Genomic DNA, 24,488 nt, shown 5'->3' with positions numbered 1-24,488 from the left:
TTCACGGTGCTGGAAATATTTTGTTTCTTTTTCTGAGCATTGACTCTATGATGGCTTTCATCTGTGACAATTCACTGAAGTGTACACTTTTGCTATGTACAGTTTTCTGTGTGTACATGTTTTCTGTACATACATGTTTCTGTATGTACAGTTTCCTATGTGTACATGTTTTCTGTACATACATGTTTCTACACTTTTGCTATGTACAGTTTTCTGTGTGTACATGTTTTCTGTACATACATGTTTCTGTATGTACAGTTTCCTATGTGTACATGTTTTCTGTACATACATGTTTCTGTGTGTACAGTTTTGTGTGCTTCTACATGCAGAAGAATAAGCAGAGAAAAAGTTCACAGTGATATTTGGGGAAAAAAAGGGCAAAGAATGAATAATTCACCATTTTTCATTTTCATTTTATATTATATGCAATGAGTGATCCAGCAAGGATTATTAACAGATATTAAATCATGGAAAGGAATTTGGAAAACAGAATTTTTGTGGTGTCAAAGCAGCACCCCATGAATTGCTTACAAAATACAAAGAGGACAATGTACCTTTACAATGGAGTTTCTACCTTAATTAAATGAACAAACTCAGCATCACTAACAGTGGGACAATGTAGCAGTATGTGCTGACATGATTCAATACAGCGAGTATATAGTATCATTATAAGGTATTCTTGCTAGAAAAAAATTTAACCTGAATCTAACATAACCTCTGGCTATAATTTCTATTTTATAAGGGATCTATGGGATTAAGGAATAAATTAACTATATATATCATAACTATATATATCATATCTCTCTCTCTCTCTCTCTCAAAGAGGGCTTCCCAGGTGGCACGGTGTAAAGAATCCACCAATGCAGGAGATGCAAGAGACACACGTTCAATCCCTAGGTGGGAAAGATCCCCAGGAGGAGGAAATGGCATTTCCCTCCAATATTCTTGCCTAGAAAATTCCATGGACAGAGGAACCTGGCGGGCTACAGTCCATGGGGTCGCAAAGAGTTGGACACAACTGTGCAACTAAGCATAGTACGTATCATATAGATCAAAAAATGTAGGATGAAGGATATTCTATGTAATAACTTCAAAGTCAGTATTTTTTTTTTTTTTTGGACAGGAACGTAAGATTCATCAGTGGGCAAGAGGAAGGAGGGGACAGCCCCCAGGCTCTCATAAGGGCAGGGCCCCTCATTTGTCCAGAGGGCCACCATCAGGGTTGTATATGTAATATGTGACCCCTCGCCATCCAGGATGAGCTGCTTTTCTGCCACCATGTTTTCAAGTTCATCTGCACTAAACTTAGTAAACGCTCAGTTCTTGGAGATGTAGATCTTCTGGCGGCCAAGGAACTTGAACGTGGCCCCACAGAGGGCCTCAATCACAGGCTCCTTGTTCTGCAGCTCAGTGGGGATGGACATTATGACTTGGCCAATGTGGACCCTGGCCAGTGTGCCCCAGGGCTTTCCAAGGGCACCACGCATACCTGTCTGGAGCTTAGACTGGGGATAGCATGCCAGTCATCAAAGTCCACTGGAAAGAGTTGTATCCAAGGTCCCTTAGGGCAACCTGTACAGGCAACAGGCTGCATACACTACCGAGGAGGCTGCTGTTTGCAGCCACTGCACACTGGGCCCCCACGGGGAAAAGAGCACAGTCGGCTTAATTGGCTGCAAAAGTTTTTTTTTTTCAAGTGAGGAAACTATATACAATGTTGTATGTGAACTATACCACAATAAAGTTGGGGGTGGGGCGGGGAATGAGGAAACTCTTCTAGACTAAAAGAATCTAAAGAGGCATAATCACCAAATACCACATATAAAATTGCTCCTTATTTAAGATGAAAAAGGCAGGTATAAAAGATATCCTTAAGCTAACTGAGGCAGTGATAATATGGACCAGCTGCTAAATTCTACAGTGGAATCACTGTTAACTTTTTCAGGGATGATAATGGTATTGCAGCTACACAGAAAAAAATGTTTCTATTCTTAGGAGATACATGATGACATATGAAAGAGTGTCATGATTTAAAGTAATTTGAGTGCCTTCAAATTACTTTAAAATGATACATCAAAACCTGTGTGTGTGTGTGTGTGTGTGTGTGTGTGTGTGTGCATGCGCATGCATGCACGTGGATGTGAGAGAGAAAGAGAGTCAGTGAGAGAAAGCAAATATAACAAAAAGCTAGGAAAATTTAGAGAAGAGTAATGAAGAGTAAGAAGATCTGCTAATAATAAGACACTATAAAGACAAAGCTATAATAATTTGAAGAGCATAGTATTAGTATATTCATAAATACACAGGCTAATTAATGGAACAGAATACTATGTCCAGAAACAAAAGCTCTCTAGGGTTCTCAATTTTTCAGTCTAAATCATTGCAGATGGTGACTGCAGCCATGAAATGAAAAGACACTTACTCCTTGGAAGGAAAGTTATGACCAACGTAAACAGCATATTAAAAAGCAGAGACATTATTTTGTCAACAAAGGTCCGTCTAGCCAAGGCTATGGTTTTTCCAGTGGTCATGTATGGAGATGAGAGCTGGACCATAAAGAAGGCTAAGCGCCAAAGAATTGATGCTTCTGAACTGTGATGTTGGAGAAGACTCTTGAGAGTCCCTTGGACTGCAAGGAGATCCAACCAGTCCATCCTAAAGGAGATCAGTTCTGGGTATTCATTGGAAGGACTGATGTTGAAGCTGAAACTCCAATACTTTGGCCACCTGATGCGAAGAGTTGATTCATTTGAAAAGACCTTGATGCTAGGAAAGATTGAGGGCAGGAGGAGAAGGGAATGACAGAAGATGAGATGGTTGGATGGCATCACTGACTCAATGGACATGAGTTTGGGTAAACTCCAGGAGTTGGTGATGGACAGGGAGGCCTGGCATGCTGCGGTTCATGGGGTCGCAAAGAGTCAGACATGACTGAGTGACTGAAACGAACTGAAGTGAAAGATCAGAGGATTCAAGAACTAAAACTACCAGAAGAAAACATGAAGGAATCTAAAATATGTAATTTCAGAATAGGAAAGACCTTTTAAGCAAGTCAACAAAACCCCAAAGCTATAAAAGATTAAAATATTTAACTATATAAAAATCTAAAGTTTCTGAATGGCAAAAATTTCATCAATAGAGCCAAAAAAGAGATAATAAACTGGGAGAAAAACTTGTTAACTTCTTATATATGTGAACAGTTTTTATAAGAAAAAGATAAAAAATGGCTAATGAACATAAACAGACAAATTTACTCAAAAAAAATGGGTTTTTCAATAATGATTTTTTTAAAACACATGAAAAGATGCTCAAAAGCATTCATAGTAAATGAAACGCAAATTAAAACTAGAATGAAATATTACCTTTCTTCTACCAGGTTAGTAAGGATAAAAAAATTTGGAAATATGTGTGTGAGTAACCAGGTACATTGGAAAAGACCTTGATGCTGGGAAAGACTGAAGGCAAAAGGAGAAGAGGGCGGCAGAGGATGAGATGGTTAGACAGTATAACTAATCCAATGGACGTGAACTTGAGCAAACTCCAAGAGATAGTGAAGGACAGGGAAGCAGGGCTTGCTCCAGTCCATGGGGTCACAAAGAGTCAGACACAACTAAGCAACTGAACAACACAACAACAATTAGGTACACACAGACATTATTGTTTAGAGGGTAATGTTAAAAGCCAATTTTAATTTCTACCAAAATTTTAAACGTATGCACCCTTAGATTCAACAATTTAACCTATACGTACACATATAATTACTACAGCATCGTAATTGACTAATTATGATAAAGCCAAAGGACAGAAAATAAAAAAGAATGAGCTTTATGAGTTGTATAAAGACCACCGTGATGGATAGCCACATAAAAAAAGCACCTTACAAAAGTGTGTATATCATGTTATAATTTGTGTATAAAAAGGAGCATACACACTTATATACTGAAACAGATAGAAGAAATCAGTAATAGTTCTTCAGAGTAGAAAGTGGTACCATTTTATGTACTGTCTTTTCAGTAACAAAAATAAATAAGATCACTGCTTCATACAGAATGAAATGTGTAGTCTGAATATGCCATTAGGCTCTCAACTAAACACAGTTCAAAAACAAACATTATAAAATGATTTAGAAACACCATGGCTTAGAATTCTCAGCATTTCCTCTCAATGCCCTTTCCTGCTTTATAAGTTGAATGATTTACATGCTGTAGTTTAGTAAAAAAGACAAAAAATAGTTTACTACTTATATTTACTGGAGAAAAAGATAAGTGCCAGGTCTAAAAGTGAGGCTTGAAGATTAAAAATTTTTTTAAATCCCCAAAGCAGTACATTAATTATATCACCCATTTCTAGATTTTAATTTTCACTTTCCTCTGTGTAATTCTCAATTTAATATCCATTTTCTTCAGTGATATTTTAGCAGAACTAACCATCAGATTATCTCTTAACAATTCCTAATATCTGTGGGTAAGAGGCTGGTAAATATATATTTTTAAAACGTCTTAAGTTAGCAACCTACTCTTACTGCTTAAATGTTTTAATTAAATTTATCATAACTGTATTAGTAAGACATCCTCTTGAAGAACAGTTTCTCACCAAATCCTCAAATAGCAGTGAAAGGCACTCCATCGTGTCTGACTCTTTGCGACCCCATGGACTATACACTCCATGGAATTCTCCAGGCCAGAATACTGGAGTGGGTAGCCTTTCCCTTCTCCAGGGGATCTTCCCAACCCAGGGATCAAACCCAGGTCTCCTGCATTGCAGGCAGATTCTTTACCAGCTGAGACACCAGGAAAGCCCAAGAATATTAGAGTGGGTAGCCTATCCCTTCTCCAGTGGATAGCAACGAACCTAAAATTATTAAGCAAAGGTAGCTTTCTTGTTTACCTGCTGATGCTAGGATGGTGCAGTGCAGAGCATGTTTTAAGGCCTCTAGTCTTTCACTTTCGTGTACTATTGTCTTGTAAGAGAGTTCATTGTACCTTTGTGCAGCTTCAATGAATTTTCTTCTATAATCAAGAACACGTGCATAGCATACCTATGAGAGGGAAAATGTTTCAATTAGGGGGAAAATTAAAAAGCAAAAGAAAAGAGAATTTCTGATGTATAACAACAGCATTTATCAGATATTCTGGAGCACCTTAATATTGTGGGATTCTCCAATACAAAATTAATTCCAAACCAGCTCATCAGTTACCTTATAATGTATCTGCAACTGTTCATTGGTTGATTCATTCTGAAGCAACGATGCCCGATTTATGTAAGCCTCTGCCTGGACTGGATCATCGTCCTCCAGATATAGCCGAGCAATCTTCAGATAGGTCTCCAGTTTATAATCAACATTGTACTGTCTAGGCAATAACAGAAATACACAGAATAACTATTTCACCAAGAAAATTTTTAGGGGTGGTAGGAAATAAGTTATTTTTTCCTGATATGTACACATATATTCTGTTACTATAAGGGACTCAAACTTTTTACTGCATTGGAAAAACACAGAGAAGCTAAAAAACATTTCCAAAACAAATTTTACTGAATTTTCATTATTTTTGTCATTATTCATTTCTATTTTAGCTTCTTCTAATCCTCAGATAGTCTCATAAATCAAAGATCTTTAAAAAAATAAAGCCCAGTTCAAGGACATATCATGTACCACCACCAAAAAGAACCATGGACATGTACATCCATCCTGGACAACAATTTGGCAGTATGCTCTCCAACCATTCTTTGAATCCTTTAAAATGCATATACCCTTTACCTACTATATTCTACCTCTAAAAAATAAATCCCCCCCAAAAATCATGCATGTGCACACATATACATGTAGAGAATATTCATTTATAAAGTTATTCATAAATATCCATAATAGGAAAAAAATGGAAATCACCCATAATAGTATTTATGGTAATTAATTAAGTTGTGGTATATAAAGATGACAGATACTATACAGTTATGTATATATAAAATAATTATATACAGTGTCATTATTATAATTATTTCTGACAATAGTCATAAGTTTTCACTAAATGAAAAAAAAGGATAAAAAAGTACATAAAAACACTATCAAAATGTATTTCTATATACATACATCAAGAGAGGAATCACAATTATCTCTTGGAGTGATAATACAGGTAGTTTTCAATTATCTTCTTATCCCAAAGGTCACATTTATACACAAGAAATGTATAACTGAAGACCTTATATAATTCAAAACTCACATAATTCAAGATTTACCCTCACAGAAAAGTTAATTCTACTTATCAGCAAAAGTGGTGTTCCCAAGTGGCAAGAACAGAGTTTACAATTGACTCGGCCCTAACTTTGAAACTAATTCTTCAAAAAATTTTATATCAATTCAAAATTTCCATAAGTCATATATCATTAATATTTTCTATTATCTCCATTCACAACTCATACTTACATATATTGCTATAAACAGCACCGTATTTTTCTGCATTTTCATTTTTTATGCCAAGTATATCTATTATATCTATTACTTTCATAATCAGAATGAATCCTTTTTTAGGGAAACAAGCTCTCAATAATTTATCCAAATCACTTTAACTTGTTTAGAAAACCACAGAATTTTCAGTTCTTGGTATTCTCACAGATAATGTTACAGTACTCTCAAAACATTAATAACCACCACTGCAAAGAACAGTATATTTATGTCAACTACTAATGAAAAATAAATCGTTTGCTCTGTACTAACGAGACATTGCTCCAGACAGAATAAGACCAAAGCAATTAAGAAAGCCCTCAGCCTGTTCAGAGGCTTCCATGGAGGTTCAGATGGTAAAGAATCTGCCTACAATGCAGGAGACCTAAGTTCGATCCATGGGTCAGGAAGACTCCCTGGAGAAGGGAATGGCAACCCGTTGCAGTATTCTTGCCTGGAGAATTCCATGGACAGAGGAGCCTGGCGGGCTTCAGTCTATACGGTCGCAAAGAGTCAGACACGACTGAGAAACTAACACTTTAACTTTTTCAGCCTTTTCAAACTATCAAAGGAAAAAACTGAATTAACAAGAAGCCTTAGAAAACAAAATTCAACATCTATATATAAAGGCTTTTTCATATACTGACTGCTTTTTCAAGGGGCATCATTTCGCACAAAAGGCAAGATACCTGAAGTAATGTTTGCCTTATGATCACAAAAATTAAGGAAGACAAAATAAGAATCCCTTATTCACCTGGTAAAAGAGTAGAGAAGTAACTGAAAATATTTTTTGTCATTTAGTTGGTATTTTTATAGTTGCCAACTGAAAAAGGAAGTGTGTTCAATAATATAACCAAGAGTTTAACAACTTTCATCTTTCTTGTACAATATAAAGAACTATATTTTTTTAGAATCATATCAAAGGCAAGATTAGCTAAATAAGAGTTACAAACTATCATCTTAATTTTTCTAATCGTTCTTCCATCTCATTTTCTCTAGTATTTCAAACCCAAAAATCCACTGAACTCACTGTGACCCCAAACCATTAATCCTATTACATTGTTACTGTATTTTTCTCCTTAAGCGCCTCACTTTCCTCCCAACCTCACTTGACCCCTAAGGCTAATCATTACAATCACTGAATTGCTTATGCACTCGTCTGCCTTCTTCCTCTCATGCTGTTGTACTTGTTGGGCAAAATCAAAATGCTGGTTAAATCAGAGAGTTTATCCACTCCTTTCTTCCAACCATGTAGCTGAACTCCGATGGAGAAAAACACCCGACCAGTCTGCCAGATCTCATTTTACAGACTAAGACTGTTAAACGAGCCTTACTGCTGCCAAGTATACCGTACATCTTTAGTCTATTTACTATCCCACTCTCCTGGAGAATTTTTCTGATATCCTTGTATCTCTTCAACCTCACTACTCCCACCCCTATCAGCTGATGACTGATTCCAATTTCACTAAGAATACTGAAACAATCAAAGAGTACCTACACAAGCTCCAGCACCATATTACTAACATCTGCACCATATACTCTGTGTTCCTGGCTGTTAGGGTAGATCACTGGGGACTAGTCTGCCCACCAGGGACTATTCGGCAATGTCTACATTTTTGATAGTCACAACCAGGAGTAGTGGCGCCACTGGCATCCAGTGAGTAGAGGCCCCTGGTGCTGCTACACCTCTGCAATAACTAGAGCCTCCACAACAGGGAACTACCCAATCTAAAGTGCCAACGGCGCCAAGGCTGAGAAACTGCCAAGTATGAACTATCTGCGGGCCTATCTGAAGCCTATCCCGCCACTGGATTCCTTCCTCTCTTGTCTACTTCTGCAAGAATCCCCTCCATTACTCCCCAAGATCAGAGTTTTGCCTTCCACTGAATCATAAAAGAAAAAAACAATCTCTACCTAACGCCTACTGTCATCTTCTACCCTACTTCTCTGCTCCCTTTTATGAACACTTCCCCGAGGACTTGCCCATGCTCACCATCTCCAATTCTTCTCTTCCCGTTCTCTTGTAAACAACTTCAGTCGGGCTTTCACTCCCACCATTTCACCAAACCAGCTTCCGTCAAGGCCACCGATGATCTCCACATCACTCACTCTTATGGTCAACCTTCAACTCCTCATCTTACGTGACCATCAACACCACATTGATCACTTGCTCCTTCCTAATACACTTTCCTCGTTTGGCTCCGCAGATACCACACTCCACATTCTCCTGGTTTTCCTCTTACCTCAATGGACAATCCTCACCCGCTACATCTCCCTCCTGCCCTGACCTCTTAATGTCAGAATACCCAGTACTCAGTCCCCTTCTCTACATATATGCCCTGCCTCAGAGATCTCATCCAGTCTAATGGCTTTAAATTCCAGTTATATATCAATGGTTCCCACAGATGTCAACACATCTCTAGTCCAGACCTCTCTTCTAAACTCCAGACTAACAAATTCAACTCTCTACTAGGTATTTCTACTTGGTTATCACATGTCCAAAACAGAACTCTTGATCTTCCCTCAAAACCTATTCTTTACCATTCAGTAGATGGCCACTCTGTTTTTCCAGTTGTTCAAACCAAAACTCAGGACTTCTCTTGGCTCTTTTTCTTATATCCAAACTGTCAAGAAATCCTTAGCTTTATCTTAAAAACATATTCAAAGTCCAACATTTCTCACAATCTCTATCTCACCTGCAGTGGTGCGTAAGCCTCTCAGCTAATGTCCCTGCTTCTATCACTGCATGCCTACAGTTTATTCTCAACCCAGTAGTTAGAATGACTCTTTAAAATATGTCAGGGACTTCCCTCAAGGTCCAGTGATTAAGAATCCACCCTCCAATGCAGGGGACGTGGGTTTGATCCCTGGTCAGGGAACTAAGAATCCCATATGCTGTGGGGCAACTAAGCCTATGCAACCTAACTACTGAGCCCACGTAGCACAACTAGAGAAGCCCAGATGCCACAACAAAGAGCCCGTGTGCCACAACTAAGACTTGACGCAGCCAGATAAATAAATGTTTTTTAAAAAATGAAATATAACTCAGATCATGTCAGTCCTCTGCGCAAAACCCCTCAAAGGCTTTTCAGAGTTTCACTTAGAAAAATGCCAAAGGCCTTACGATGACTGGCAAGGCTCCACGTCCTCGTCCCAGTCCTCTCTGATCTCACCCTCTGTCACTTTCCCCTTTGCTCACTCCACCCACAGTGGTCTCCTTGGTCTTCTTAAAATACTCTGAGCAAGCTCCCATCTTACGGCCTTTGCATAGCCATCCTCTCCAAGAGGATCTACTGATACTCTTCTCTCCAGGAGCGCACAGCCACTCCGTTACCCCTTCAAGTGTTTAGAAAGGTGCTATCAGGACCACCCTACCACTCTAATCACCCTGACTAGTAACACATCCCGCCCCTCACTTTATCCCCTTTCTCCATAGCCCTTATCACCTTCTAACATGGTACAAAATTCATCTATTTATTCATTAAATTGTTCATTATCTGTTTCCTGTACTAAAATGGAAGAAAAAAGTAAGTGAACAGTTATACATATCCATCCAATATCCACTATTTACTATACTTTTGTCCTGTTTCCAAAGGAATTCCCACCAACACTTGGGCTGCATTTCTCCAATCTTCTTCTTTTTCATATATGGATGCAAGATGCTGTCTTATGGAAGCAACCTGAAATAGGAAGTATACGGGTTAAATTATTTCCATTGATACTAGTAACTAATTAAAATAAATAGAATGAGATCTATCACGACAATGCTCTTATCCAACACACTATGCAGGCAAGCAACTAGTAAAAGTTTACCTAGACTACCCAAATTTCTTCTGTGAACTCTGCAGTCATAAAATAGCAAAACAGTGAACTAACACATTTCTCTAATGTGGATTATAGCAATAATTTAAATATTAAGTCTTGCTTTTGTGTCACTGCACATATAATGCTGGAGTTCTCCTATGTTCTCAGCCTAACTAACAATTTATTGACGTTTAAAAATAATCTAGGGCTTCCCTGGAAATCTGGTGGTAAAGAATCTGCCTGCCAATGCAGGGGACATAGGTTTGATCCCTGGATCAGGAAGAATTCTACTTCCTGATGAGCAACTAAGCCCATGAGCCACAACTACTGAGCCTGTGTGCCGAGAGCCTGCACTCTGCAACAAGAGAAGCCACTGCAATAAGCAGTCCTCACATTGCAACTAGAGAGCAGCCCCTGCTCACCACAACTACAGGAAAGCCTGCCCAGCAATGAAGACCCAGCACAATCCTAAATAAACACATAAGTAATTTTCAAAAATAAAATAATCTAAAAAGTAATATTTGGTTCATAAAAGCAAATTATAGTATATAAGCAAATGTCAGCTGGACTTAAAGTATCATAATACTTATTTGATCTTATACTGTAAAATGCTGTTTGGCACACTATTTTGTAGAAATAAAATTGAATGATTATCTCCTTTAAAAATTTAACGGTATCTCTCAAAATAATTGCTGCGATCTCACGCTTAAAAATCACCACTCTTAATAGCCAATATTTTATAATATTAACTATAAATGGGATATAACCTGTAAAACTTGTGAATCACTATACCATACACCTGAAACTTATAATCAACAATACTTTTTAAAAAAGAAAACATAATAAACAGGTTTCTAAAAATAAAACAAAAATCACTGCTCTAGGTATTTACCTGCTCCTCAAATGAAATGACTCTAGGCTGGATCTTCTCCAAGGTGAAATGATAGATTTCTTTGGCTGTGCTATCAGGCAGGTTAGGGAGATGGGTGCAGAAATCAGTCAGCAACTGGCGAGAGATCACGAGGCTGACATTCTCATTTACCACTTGTTAAAAAAAAAAAAAAGTAAAGGATAAGAAAAACATGAATAATCTGTATATTTTCACTAAGCAATCAATTTTCACCTAAAATTAATACTAAAATATATTAGTGTACCTTTCAAAGCATTACTTACAGATCTCCATACTCCTATGACCTTATATTACAGAACCAGTTTTTCTTATTCTGAATTATTTGATCACTTAACAACTACACCAAAACATTAAAAATACCTAATGCCACCTGGGAAGCACTTTAAATACCACAACTTTTCTAAGAATCAGAAATGGCTGAGAAAAAGTTAACAGTTGAGAATTTTATGTTATTCCTTTCTCTTCTTTATATTTCTACAAAGTGACTGAGAAAAAGTTAACAGTTGAGAATTTTATGTTATTCCTTTCTCTTCTTTATATTTCTACAAAGTGAAGGTGCCTATATTTTTATTTACATTCTTATATCCCACCTAGCTACAGAAAAAAAAAGTTAAAGAAGAAACAGTGAAACAATTTTCATTCAGTTTAAATAAAGTGAGGAGAGATAGTTACTGCCACCTGTACTTTACCAACAAAAACAACAAATAAGAACTTAGGTTAGTACTAGGAAATTTCCTGGTTGTCCAGTGGTCAGGAAACCATGATTTCACAGGAGTGGGCATGGGTTTGATCCCTGTCAGTGAACTAAGATCCACATGCTGAACTAAGATCCTGTATGCCGCATGGTGAGGCCAAAAAAGAAAAGAACAAAAAATTTTTAATAAATAGAGGCTTAAAAAATATAAATAAAAAATAAAGTCATTTTCTACTGTAAAAAAAAAAGAACTCAGGTCAGCACCAGATGTATGGATGGGTTTCCCTGGTGGCTCAGAGGTAAAGAATCTGCCTGCCAACGCAGGAGACGCAGGTCGAGCCTTGGGTCGGGAAGATCCCCTGGAGAAGGAAATGGCAACCCTCTCTAGTATTCTTGCCTGGAGAATCCCCTGGACAGAGGAGCTCGGAGGGTTACAGTTCACAGGGTTGCAAAAAGTTGGACAGAACTTAGTGACAAAACAACAAGATGTATAAACATATTTTATGCCATTGCTTGTAAACATTTATGCTGTATTATTATATATGATTAAGGATAAAAACTCTGGAGCCACACTGCTTACAAACCCTCCTGATTATACGCCCTCAGGCAAGAGACATTCCCCTGTGCTTCTCTTTCCTCTTTTGCGAAGTTAGATTCACAGAAGAAGAAAGACCTGTGAAGAAGGTTGCTGTGACACTTAAATGCAATTTACTAAAGCGCTTTAAGCAATACCTGGCACATACCAGTCAACAAATGTCAGTTATTATTATCACTTTAATTACATTTTTAAAAGATGCATTGTGTTTGTAAACCACTCCTTAGATAAATTAAGTTTAAATCAGTAGTTACTAGGGAAATAAATGATGGTTCAAAAACTATTCAGCTGATGCAAATGATTGTAACAGTAGACTGCCTTTTTTTTTTTGGTGGTTCACTGGATTCAATGTTTATAAAAAGCACTGCTCTTTTACTACTAAGTGCAATGGTCTTTAAAAAACTATGAGTTTTTCTGAAACCACTGCCAGTTTGTTTCACATCGCAGGCCTGAGTTATTTGAGGCAGTAACTGACAGGCTGTGTAACTAATCAGTTTACAGTGTATTAATTGGAACTGAATGATACCGGATGTGATGGAGAACAGTTTCATGACACATGCCATTAGGCACCTATAACTGTTAGAAGTCTAGGCTCTGCCACCTACTAACGAAATGTCCTTGGGGAAAAAAAATCACTGAATCCTGAGACTCATTTTATAATATATTATATAGGGCTACTTACACCTATATTGTTAATCACAGGGTTACAAAACAGAGCCTGTGTGACGCACGTGTGTGACGCACACTGTAACTGTAAAGCACTATCAAGTATCATTAATATTGTGAACTCAGAATAAATTCCAGCCTGAATTCTGAGTAATTTTCAAAATAACTGGGTATGCTTGAAGTGAGGGAGTAGGGAAGAATATCTTAAAAGAATGGAAATTTCTAGTTCCCATTCAAAAGAAATGTTCTTAACAACAGCTAATTCTTATCTAGCACTTATCATATGCTAGGTACTGTTGTAAGCACTTTATTATGGATATTAAGTCATTTAATTTTCCAACAATTCTACAGGGTAGTTATCATATCCCCATTTTATAGACAAGGAAAAGGAGGCATAGAGAGGTTATATAATCGACCCAAGATCACACAGCTAATAAAACAGCAGACCAGGATTTGAATCCAGACTATTCTCTGTCATTTACTATACTGCCTCTCATCAGTTATTATATTAATAACTATGCAAAACCATAAATGTAAACTTAACAACCTCTTCACAGTTCATTGAAAAACAAATATCAAGTGGCATGTAGTTTAAATTCTAAAATCAATCAAGCTCAATGCATATTTAATTTACTCACAATGTAAATTATATTGACAATCTAAAACAAGGCTTGAGCAAGCTTTTAAGTCTTAACTTGGTAATATAAGGCAAACATGGAATTTTTCTTCCACTTACTTGATTCCACAAAAGCTTTTAAAGCTTCTAGTTGTTCTGCCCCAGATAACTGAATGGCTTTTTCCAGGATCTGACGATACCTAAAATAATACAGAAAAAAAAAAAAAAAGTGTGTTTAGAAGTCACCTATATAGACTATGGGCTTCCCAGGTGGCTCACTAATAAAGAATCTGTCTGCCAATGCAAGAGATGCAGGACACAGGCGTTTGATTCCTGGCTCAGGAAGATCCCCTGGAGGAGGAAATGGCAATCCACTCCAACATTTTTGCCTAAATAATTCCATGGATAGAGGAGCCTGGAGGGCTGCAGTCCATGGGGTTGCAAACTGAGCAACTGAGCACGAGCATATAATCTAATACTAACTTTGATGTTTATTTCTATTTACCCTGGTTGCTTTCACTGTGCTCTAGTTTGTGGCTTTCTTTATAGTAGTACAGTACAGAATTTTAAGTTTTCAGTCCATCATAAGAAACATTAAATCTATAATTCAAAGTGCCACTTCTGGTTTTCTTTACAGTATACCACAATTTTTAAAGTTTCCATGTCCATCACAAAAAGACTAAATCTAAGTTCCTGGATCTAAGATGCCACTTTTTCTTTAAAGTTTCAGTTCTGAATTTAAAACATCAATTTTCTTTCAAGTGCCTCAAAAGGTAAGCTATATATCCTTCACTAATGTACGCACAAGGACATTATTTGAGGTGACCCAGAACCTTTTCCTTATGAATATAGGATTACCAACAACAGGGTAATGTTGACTAGGCAATGAAGCCAAATACTAGAGATCAAGTGTCTTAGTGTGTACAAAACACACCCCACCAAGCCAAATGTACTGACTGAACGTCCTTCATGCTGTCAGGCAGTGCCCGTTAGTTCTCTACTTGCATTAGCTTCTAACAACTATTCTAATATTCATGATCACAAAAATTCAAAGCAGCATTCTAAAAATGAGGGTGTAACGCTAAAACAAGACTGATAAGAATTATTAAGCAATAGCAAATTGCTTCCTAACCTGTCAGCTCCATCAGGACAAGGATTTTTTGTTTCGTTTACTCCTATGTGGAGGAGGGCATGGCAACCCACTCCAATATTTTTGCCTGGAGAATCCCCATGGACAGAGGAGCCTGGCGGGCTATAGTGCACGGGGTCGCAGAGAGTCAAACATGACTGAGTGACTAAGTATAGTACATATAATGCCTAGAACAGTACTTGGCATATCATAAGCACTCGAAGATACAACAGTATTAGGAACATTTTATTTCTTAAATTGAGTGGTTGATACATAGGTATTATACTATTCTTTATCCCCTTTGTCTCAATCATAATATTTCTCAAAAGCATTCATTAATCCATTTAAAAAACCAAATTGCAATTATTCAAAACATTATCCAGAATATAGTCAAGAAACAAAAACATACAAATAAGGCCCAAATTCTTTCAAATTTATGACTTGTATTTGTAAGGCACATCCTCAAGCTACAGTTCAGCACTCACTGATTCTCATCTGATATTCTCACAAGCTTGACTGTATGATTTCTCAAAACTGCAATGAATCAAACTGGCTTTGTAAGAAAGCAGGTATACTAACAGAAAAGACAGCCAACTCCAAAAGAAGAGTCAAACTAGTCTAAGAAAGAAAGGAAATATTATCAAGCTTTAAAATAAAAATTGCTATTTTAAAAATTTCTAAATTTGAGGGATAAAATACAGTCATCTAATAATTTATTTGGACGGAATCTCATTTTCAGGAGTTCCCTGGTGCCCTGCTAGTTAGGTTTCCAGGCTTTCATTGCCATGGTCCGGGTTCAATCCCAGGTCAAGGAACTGAGATCCCACACACAAAAAATCTCATTCTCTCTCTCTGGATATATACATATACACACACTCTTATACACACAGATTTTTTTTCCCTATCTACATTTATACATATACTTTATTGCCCTGGGCATGATTTTAGTTAATGCATTCATTGGTTTATGATTTCTTTTTTAGATTACCTTACTTTTCATATAAATTAAATCAAGACTATGGCTAAACCCTCTTATTCTTAAAGCCCAGTTATCTTGTACTAATATTATATTCAAAGATGACAATGTCTCACTTATAAAAATTTGCTAATAACTTAAGTTTTAATTTACAGTTTCACAACTTATCAATCAACTAATCTATATTGGGAACATCAAAAAAATTTTTTTTAAATCTAAAACAATGGAAAAGATGGAAAAATGACTGATGTGGAGTGGTACATGACAAGTACCAAATATTTTTCCATTAAAAAAAAATACTATGGAAAAAAAGAAATTTAGTTAATTAAGGCAACCTTGTGTCTCTGTCCCATCCATTTATCATCGACAAATGTTTATCAAACAAACGCCTATCATATATGTGAATTAAAGTTCAGTATATCAATTTCTGATTTCTTGGCACTTGAAGGGATTTGGAGGTCAATAAAACACATACACGGGAAAATGTACCACAGTCACTTCAGTTCAGTTCAGTTCAGTCACTGAGTCACGTCCGACTCTTTGCGACCCCATGGAATGCAGCACGCCAGGCCTCCCTGTCCATCACCAACTCCCGGAGTCCACCCAAACCCATGTCCATTGAGTCGGTGATGCCATCCAACCATCTCATCATCTGTCGTCCCCTTCTCCTCCTGCCCTCAATCTTTCCCAAAACCTTGCTTCGATCACCACTCCCATCCACAACTGGGTATTGTTTTTGCTTTGGCTCCATTCCTTCATTCTTTCTGGAGTTATTTCTCCACTGATCTCCAGTAGCATATTGGGCACCTACTGACCTGGGGAGTTCATCTTTCAGTGTCCTATCTTTTTGCCTTTTCATACTGTTCGTGGGGTTCTCAAGGCAAGAATACTGAAGTGGTTTGCCATTAACCACATTCTGTCAGACCTCTACACCATGACCCGTCCGTCCGTCTCGGGTGGCTCCACACGGCATGGCTTAGTGTCACTGAGTTAGACACGGCTGTGGTCCGTGTGATCAGATTGGCTAGTTGTCTTTATAAAAAGTTCATTTGAAAAAAAAGAATCACCAGAACTACATAACTAAGAAGTAATATCACCAAAACTTAAAACACAACGGAGTTCTTCCCAGTGGACTAGACACTCTTGAAGAACTGGTAAAGTAGAAAGCAGGTCAGAAGAACTTATCCAGAATAAAGCACTGAAATGGAAAGTACAGAAGACAGAGGAAAGGGCAGAGAGGTCACATAAGACGGCCTGACAAGGGTTTCCCTGGGGTGCTAGAAGAGAAAACAGAATGGGATAGAGGCAACATTTACAGAGTGCAAGCTGAAAAACCTCTAAGACAATGAAAGAATCCAATCCTTTGATTCAAGAAACACAAGGAAGCCTAACCAGGATAATGCCATAGAGCATTTACAAAAATTGGCCCCAATTCTTATACTCTCTGTATCTATGCACCTTTGCAATGTGACTTTGTAGGTCTTTGCATCAAGAGGTAGAGTTTATCTCCCCACCCTCTGATCTGGGCTTGTTTTGACCAACAGAAGGCAGCAGAAGTAACATGCCTGTTCCAAGCACAGATTTCAAGAGAATTTGTGTTTATCTTTATCTCCTGGAACCTGATTTTGCCACATGAATTAGTCCAGGCCAACTTACTGGATGGGGCTTCCCTGGTGGCTCAGATGGTAAAGAATCTGCCTGCAATGCAAGAGACCTGGCTTTGATCCTTGGGTTGGGAAGATGCCCTGGAGAAGAGAATGGCTACCCACTTCAGTATGCTTGCCTGGAGAACTCCATGGACAGAGGAGCCTGGCAGGCTGCAGCCCATGGGGTTACATAGAGTTGGACCCAACTGAGCAACTTTCACTTGCACTTACACAACCTTTTGGATAATAAGGTAAGTAGCCTGGTCAGCGCCACTGCCCCAGCCAACACAGAGAAGCAGAGTTGCCTACCTGATCTGATGCATGTGGAGCCCCTGTGGAACCAAGACCATGTGGAGCAGAGAAGAATCAACCAGCTGGGCCCAGCTCAAACTGCCAATAAACCCAACTGTGAGCTAATAATTGACTCTGTTTTAAGCCACAAAGTTCTGAGGTGGTTTATTTCACAGCAAAACTCAATTGACACAGATGAGCAAAATCAAATCCACACACTTATCATAGTGAAGCTGCAGAAAATTAAAGACAAAATCTTACAGCTAAGCGTTAATATAATTTAGAAGAGAAATAATTTTCTAATGAGGTTGATCTGTAAACATTTTAAATATCTGAACTTAGTGGTAAGTAGGAAAACATGTGAGAAGAAGCTATCCCAGGCAAAAAAAAAAAAAAAATCAATATCTGAAAAGGCGTCCAGTTTGCTGAAAATATAAAACCAAAAAGTAGGTGTGTTTCGAGTGAAGGGCATTGAGCCAAGCGACAGACTGTATTCTAGGTTTGTCACTAGCTATGTGACCTTGGAGCAAACGATTTCACCTGTTTTCTCATATGTAATGTAAATAATATCTGGGGCTTCCCTGGTGACTCAGATGGTACAGAATCTGCCTGCAATACAGGTGACCTGGGTTCAATTCCTTGGTTGGGAAGACCCTCCAGAGAAAGGGATGGCTACCCACTCTAGTATTCTTGCCTGGAAATTTCAAGGACAGAGGAGCCTGGCGGGCTATAGTCCATGGGCCACAAAAGACTCAGATACGACTGAGCAACTACCACCACCATCACCGATGTAAGTAATATCATTTACTGTTTAAGATTAAAATGTAATTAAAGTTATGCTTGGCATATGGTAAACACTAGATTTTACAGAACGCCCCTCTTCAGATGTGAATCACTGAAATTTGTATGTGGGAATAACAGAGAACCAGAGAATCTACATTAGAAGGGGTCTTTGAGGCTATGTAACCTCCTGTCAATAAAGGACAGAAATGGTATGGACCTAATAGAAGCAGAAGATATTAAGAAGAGATGGCAAGAATACACAGAAGAACTGTACAAAAAAGATCTTCACGACCCAGATAATCACGATGATATGATCACTCATCTAGAGCCAGACATCCTGGAATGTGAAGTCAAGTGGACCTTAGAAAGCATCACTACGAACAAAGCAAGTGGAGGTGATGGAATTCCAGTTGAGCTATTTCAAATCCTGAAAGATGATGCTGTGAAAGTGCTGCACTCAATATGCCAGCAAATTTGGAAAACTCAGCAGTGGCCACAGGACTGGAAAAAGTCAGTTTTCATTCCAATCCCAAAGAAAGGCAATGCCAAAGAATGCTCAAACTACCGCACAATTGCACTCATCTCACATGCTAGTAAAGTAATGCTCAAAATTTTCCGAGCCAGGCTTCAGCAGTATGTGAACCATGAACTTTCTGATGTTCAAGCTGGTTTTAGAAAAGGCAGAGGAACCAGAGATCAAATTGCCAACATCTGCTGGATCATGGAAAAAGCAAGAGAGTTCCAGAAAAACATCTATTTCTGCTTTATTGACTATGCCAAAGCCTTTGACTGTGTGGATCACAATAAACTGTGGAAAATTCTGAAAGAGATGGGAATACCAGACCACCTGACCTGCCTCTTAAGAAATCTGTATGCAGGTCAGGAAGCAACAGTTATCAACAGTTAGAACTGGACATGGAACAACATGGAACAACGACTGGTTCCAAATAGGAAAAGGAGTACGTCAAGGCTGTATATTATCATCCTGCTTGTTTAACTTCTATGCAGAGTACATCATGAGAAACGCTGGACTGGAAGAAACACAAGCTGGAATCAAGATTGCCGGGAGAAATATCAATAACCTCAGATATGCAGATGACACCACCCTTATGGCAGAAACTGAAGAGGAACTCAAAAGCCTCTTGATGAAAGTGAAAGTGGAGAGTGAAAAAGTTGGCTTAAAGCTCAACATTCAGAAAACGAAGATCATGGCATCCGGTCCCGTCACTTCATGGGAAACAGATGGGGAAACAGTGGAAACAGTGTCAGACTTTACTTTTTTGGGCTCCAAAATCACTGCAGATGGTGACTGCAGCCATGAAATTAAAAGACGCTTACTCCTTGGAAGGAAAGTTATGTCCAACCTAGATAGCATATTCAAAAGCAGAGACATTACTTTGCCAACAAAGGTCCATCTAGTCAAGGCTATGGTTATTCCTGTGGTCATGTATGGATGTGAGAGCTGGACTGTGAAGAAGGCTGAGTGCCGAAGAATTGATGCTTTTGAAATGTGGTGTTGGAGAAGCTGTTTGAGAGTCCCTTGGACTGCAAGGAGATCCAACCAGTCCATTCTGAAGGAGATTAGCCCTGGGATTTCTTTGGAAGGAATGATGCTAAAGCTGAAACTCCAGTACTTTGGCCACCTCATGTGAAGAGTTGACTCACTGGAAAAGACCCTGATGCTCGGAGGGATTGGGGGCAGGAGGAGAAGGGGACGACAGAGGATGAGATGGCTGGATGGCATCACTGACTCGATGGACGTGAGTCTGAGTGAACTCCGGAGTTGGTGATGGACAGGGAGGCCTGGCATGCTGTGATTCATGGGGTTGCGAACAGTCGGACATGACTGAGCGACTGAACTGAACTGAACCTGCCTTTGGGGCATGTGTGTGTATAGTGTATGTAAGGTGTGTGTCTGTGTAATCTGAGCTGTGTGTGTGGGGGGGGGCAACTAAAAGAGCCCCCATTCTCTTCTTTCTCCAGGTTAACAGTTTTTTTGTAAAATGAAATGTTCGATTTCAAAGGCCTGATATCTTCCTCTGGGTACCCTCCATCCCACAGAACTGGGGGTGGGGTGGGCAGGGTCATATCTGTATAACATTGACTCAGCAAAGACCTTAAATCCATGACCTCAAACCTGCCCTCAGAGAAGTAACAATCTAGTCGGAAAAGCAGAGAAGTTAAAAAGACAAAACAATGACGCACTATCCTAGAGGTAAACACAGGATGCCACTGGGCAGAGGAAGAGCAAATAACCGAGTCCTCGATGTGATGATGGTTGTTCCCAGAAGCTTTATGGAAGAAATAACATCTGAACTGAATTCTGAAGAACCACACAGGTTTTAGCCAAGTGAATAAGCTAGCACAACAAATGCCCTCTCTCAAGGATTTTCTCTTATGAAACTTGTATGAGATAATCAACACAATGCATATGTACAAAAGCAGCATATATAATTTGCAAAATTGCTTCTCATATGGCCGATTTTTTATATCAATTTTAAACTGCTATTATTTCACAGTTATGGCAAAGTATTTCTAATTGAAGTTTTGACAAGAAAAGCAGTATAGTCTGCCGGGTTAAAAATTAGCTTTTTAGAGTACAGAAACCTGGTTTCAAATATAAACTCTACACCTTTCCAGCTATTTACTGAGTCAAGCAATATTTATTGAATACCTACTCATAGATATTCTGTAAATTGCTGGTAGTTCAGCAATATTTCAAAAAGGAATTTATTCCATTATTTCTTAATATGGACTCCTCTGTTGCATGCATGCATGCTAAGTTGCTTCAGTCGTGACCAACTCTGTGTGACCCCATGGACAGCAGCCCACCAGGTTCCTCTGCCCACGGAATTCTCCAGGCAAGAATACTGGAGTGGGTTGCCATTTCCTTCTCCAATTTAATTGCTAAGTCACGTCTAACTCTTTGGAACCCTAGGGACCATAGCCCACCAGGCCCCTCTGTCCATGGGATTTCCCAGGCAAGAATACCAGAGTGGGTTGCCATTTCCTTCTCCACCTTTGTTACTCTGCTCCTAATACAAACCCTAAAACCACTGGTATAAGAGTACTTCTCTCATAGAGCATGTAGCTGGCAGAACTGTTTTCTTGTGAAAATAAATATGACACATTCTTGCCCAGACAGGACCAGATATGTACCTACAGGCAAGGCCAAGACTTTCCTTAAGAAGCACTGGCTATCAGTTATCAAGTACTTTATTCCATTTAATCTTCACAATAATCCGTGTACTAGACTCTTACAATAATAGCATCCAATTACCTCCCCCTAACCAGGCCCCTCTGCAATGTAACCTGGCCCCTCTTCCCATAGAGGTAGATTGCATTTCCTCTAGCCTTGAATCCAGCCTGGTCTTGGGACTTACTCTGACCAGTGCTTGAGACCTGATATTGTGAGACTTCCAAGGGTAGCCTTAAGAGGCCTTGCCAGCTTCTTCTTTCACCCCCTTGAAACCTTCTTAAGGCCTTGAATGAGAGACAGTGTGCAGAAAGAGAGACCCAGCCAACAGCTACATGTGTATGCAAGTCCATTTTAGCCCTCCCAACCCCAGCTGAGCTGCAGGATGACTGCACTTGCATGAGTAGGCCCAGACAAGACCAGCAAAACGACCTATTTGATCTAAAGCATATTGAGAAATTATACTTCTTTTACACCACTAAGTTTTTGATTTGTTACAGAGCAGTAAATAACTGACGCACCCAATAAGGCAGATACTGTTGTTTATCTGCAATTCAGAGCTGAGGAAGTAAATGCTTAGCTTAAGTTTCAGAATTCTACAAATACGTGAAAACTAGATCTCTTCTGATAATTAACACACTTATCTTTTTTTTAACAAAACAAAAAGGAAAGCAAACATGGAAAAAAATATATGTTTTACTTTCATCCAAATCTATCAAAATTACATGTAAAAAGAATTGAGCAGTGAGACATATTCAATTTATTTCCAACCCAGGGATTAAGTCAATATGTACTTACCAGCTTCTTAATAATAATAATAGTAAGGAGGACAATCCTGTGGCTCTTTCTAAGTGTCAGGTACTGTTCTAGGTGCATATACACACTCTATTTCGTCCTCAGAAAGAATAATTATCTTATAATTATCCCATCTTCCTGAGAGGGAAATTTCCCCACAAAGTAGTTAAGCCCAAGAGCACTGCTAAATTTCCCACTGATATACTGGATTACATTTACCAGCAGACAAAATGCATTACAGCCTACATAAAACAAAGTCAATGTTTCAATGGCCAGGTTAAAACAGGTGTAGCCTGTTAAAATGGATCGACCTGATCTTAGCTGTCAAATGTAAATAGGATCAATTTGAGAAGCACACTTGAAACAGAATTACCAAAAAAAAAAAAAAAATAGTGCTGTGAAATCTACAAAGAGGAAACAGACATCTATCTATCTCCCTATCTATCTATCTAGATGTAATTAACACTGTTGAATAATTGGCTGCAGGGCAGGCACAAATCACAAATTTAAGTTGGAGTGGACTTAACCCTTCTACATAAATTCCGACAAAATTTCTAATCATCTGTTTAAAATTCTGCAAACATCACTACTCTAGACATCCTGACCCACGTTGTGGTGACATTCCTCCATGCCCTTCTTCAGAGTTGGTGGCGAGGAGAGAGAGTACCCAAAACACAACCCACAGAAGACGGTTCAAGTAGTTCTGGACGTCATGATAGCGGCCATACCTGCTCAGCCCCCGTCAGCCTCAAGAAGCCATCTCCCCGGAAAACTCTAAACCAAGGTTCCAGTCAAAGAGAAAAAAACGGGCGGAGAAAAGGCAAACAGAGGCCAGAATTCGGTGTGAGAGGCCGGCCAGTGATTGGGAAGGGGCACCGGGGAAGGTTTAGAAGGCCATGGGAGCAGTCGTCCCACAGACCGCGCTTCTAGATCTTTAGAGAACGGAAAGGATGCCATCAAGGGCTGAAAAAGTTGACAGCCACTCCAGATCTATGGTCCTGAGCGCTCCCTGCACAAGGTCCCCTCCAGTTTTCTGCTGCTCCCAACATCTGCCTCCACGACCGACCTCAGGCCCGCCCCCTTGATCTTCAGGCCCGCTCCTAGCTTCACATCCGAAAGCCGCCGTCAATCCAAGGAGAACAAGTCTCTGGCTTGCTTCTCCACCTCCCAGACCCCCGGGAAATACTCACTTGCCCGCCAGATCTTTATGAGAGCCGCTCGAATTCATGAGCTGGGCCAAATCCTGTCGCACGGCTGCCGCCATCTTTCTCCCAGCTCGGCGGAGGCTGCGGGGCCTCTCGCGGCCGAAAGAAACCGAGTGTAGTCCTCCAGAGTGCGGCTAGAGGGAACCCGAGATGCCACAGAGTAGCGCCTGTGTAGGCCAGACCGCCGAGTATGGGCGCCTGCGTTAGGTCCGCCTCCAAGGTTGATTGACGCGAAGCTCCACTCCTCAAATCCTAGGCCCGCCCGGGCTTCTCTTACAGGCTCCGGCTCACGCGCTCCCACTTCGGATTGGCGGATGAACTCCAAGGGACTGTGTCGCTTGTGCAATCCCAGTAAGTGCCCGATTCGCAAAACTTCGGGGTTTTCGTCAAGTTCCGTATCTCATGTCTGTAGTTGACCATCCCTTGTTCTTTAAGTCTGCACTTAAACTACCCATGGTAAAGAACGAGGTTTTTTTGTTTACAATTCACCACAGACCGGTACTTTTGTAAAGTACAATAAAAAATGTCCCCATTCCCTTCCTACTCTGCGTCTGTATATAGATTGATCATACATCTCAATTTGTCCAGGACAGTGCCATTTTCCATCTGTCGTCCTGGAGTAATTGTTAATAACATGCCCTTTCACTCTGGAAACTGTTCCATTTGGATGACAAATTATATGATCGCCTTACCTTAATACGTAATTGTATTTATGTATTTATGTAGGAGTGCACATTTCTACA

The 24,488-nt window shown here is 39.3% G+C and overlaps 1 protein-coding gene and 1 non-coding gene across 3 annotated transcripts in view; both read right to left on the bottom strand.

The window, feature by feature from the left end:
- COPS4 (COP9 signalosome subunit 4) overlaps positions 1-23,941 on the bottom strand; it is a 38,784-nt gene extending 14,843 nt beyond the window's left edge. Inside the window, exons 1-6 of one of the 2 annotated variants that reach the window (XM_027544913.1) lie at positions 23,731-23,941; positions 13,845-13,924; positions 11,136-11,287; positions 10,016-10,119; positions 5,198-5,351; positions 4,888-5,038 (exon numbers count right to left, since the gene is read on the bottom strand). In XM_027544913.1, the coding sequence (XP_027400714.1) occupies positions 4,888-5,038; positions 5,198-5,351; positions 10,016-10,119; positions 11,136-11,287; positions 13,845-13,924; positions 23,731-23,804 (715 nt within the window). In that variant the 5' untranslated portion in view covers positions 23,805-23,941. The remainder of the gene's footprint in view (positions 1-4,887; positions 5,039-5,197; positions 5,352-10,015; positions 10,120-11,135; positions 11,288-13,844; positions 13,925-23,730) is intronic. The other variant, XM_027544914.1, reaches the window with a different exon arrangement.
- On the bottom strand, positions 1,545-1,679 carry LOC113894816. The gene has a single exon (XR_003511661.1). It is a non-coding gene; the product is annotated as a small nucleolar RNA SNORA70 (small nucleolar RNA).
- Positions 23,942-24,488: the final 547 nt, after the last annotated feature.

This window comes from Bos indicus x Bos taurus, chromosome 6 (genome assembly GCF_003369695.1).
Source record: "Bos indicus x Bos taurus breed Angus x Brahman F1 hybrid chromosome 6, Bos_hybrid_MaternalHap_v2.0, whole genome shotgun sequence".
NCBI classification, from domain to species: domain Eukaryota; kingdom Metazoa; phylum Chordata; class Mammalia; order Artiodactyla; family Bovidae; genus Bos; species Bos indicus x Bos taurus.
Note: the sequence above shows the minus strand (reverse complement) of the source record. Positions and strands in the feature narration are given on the sequence as shown.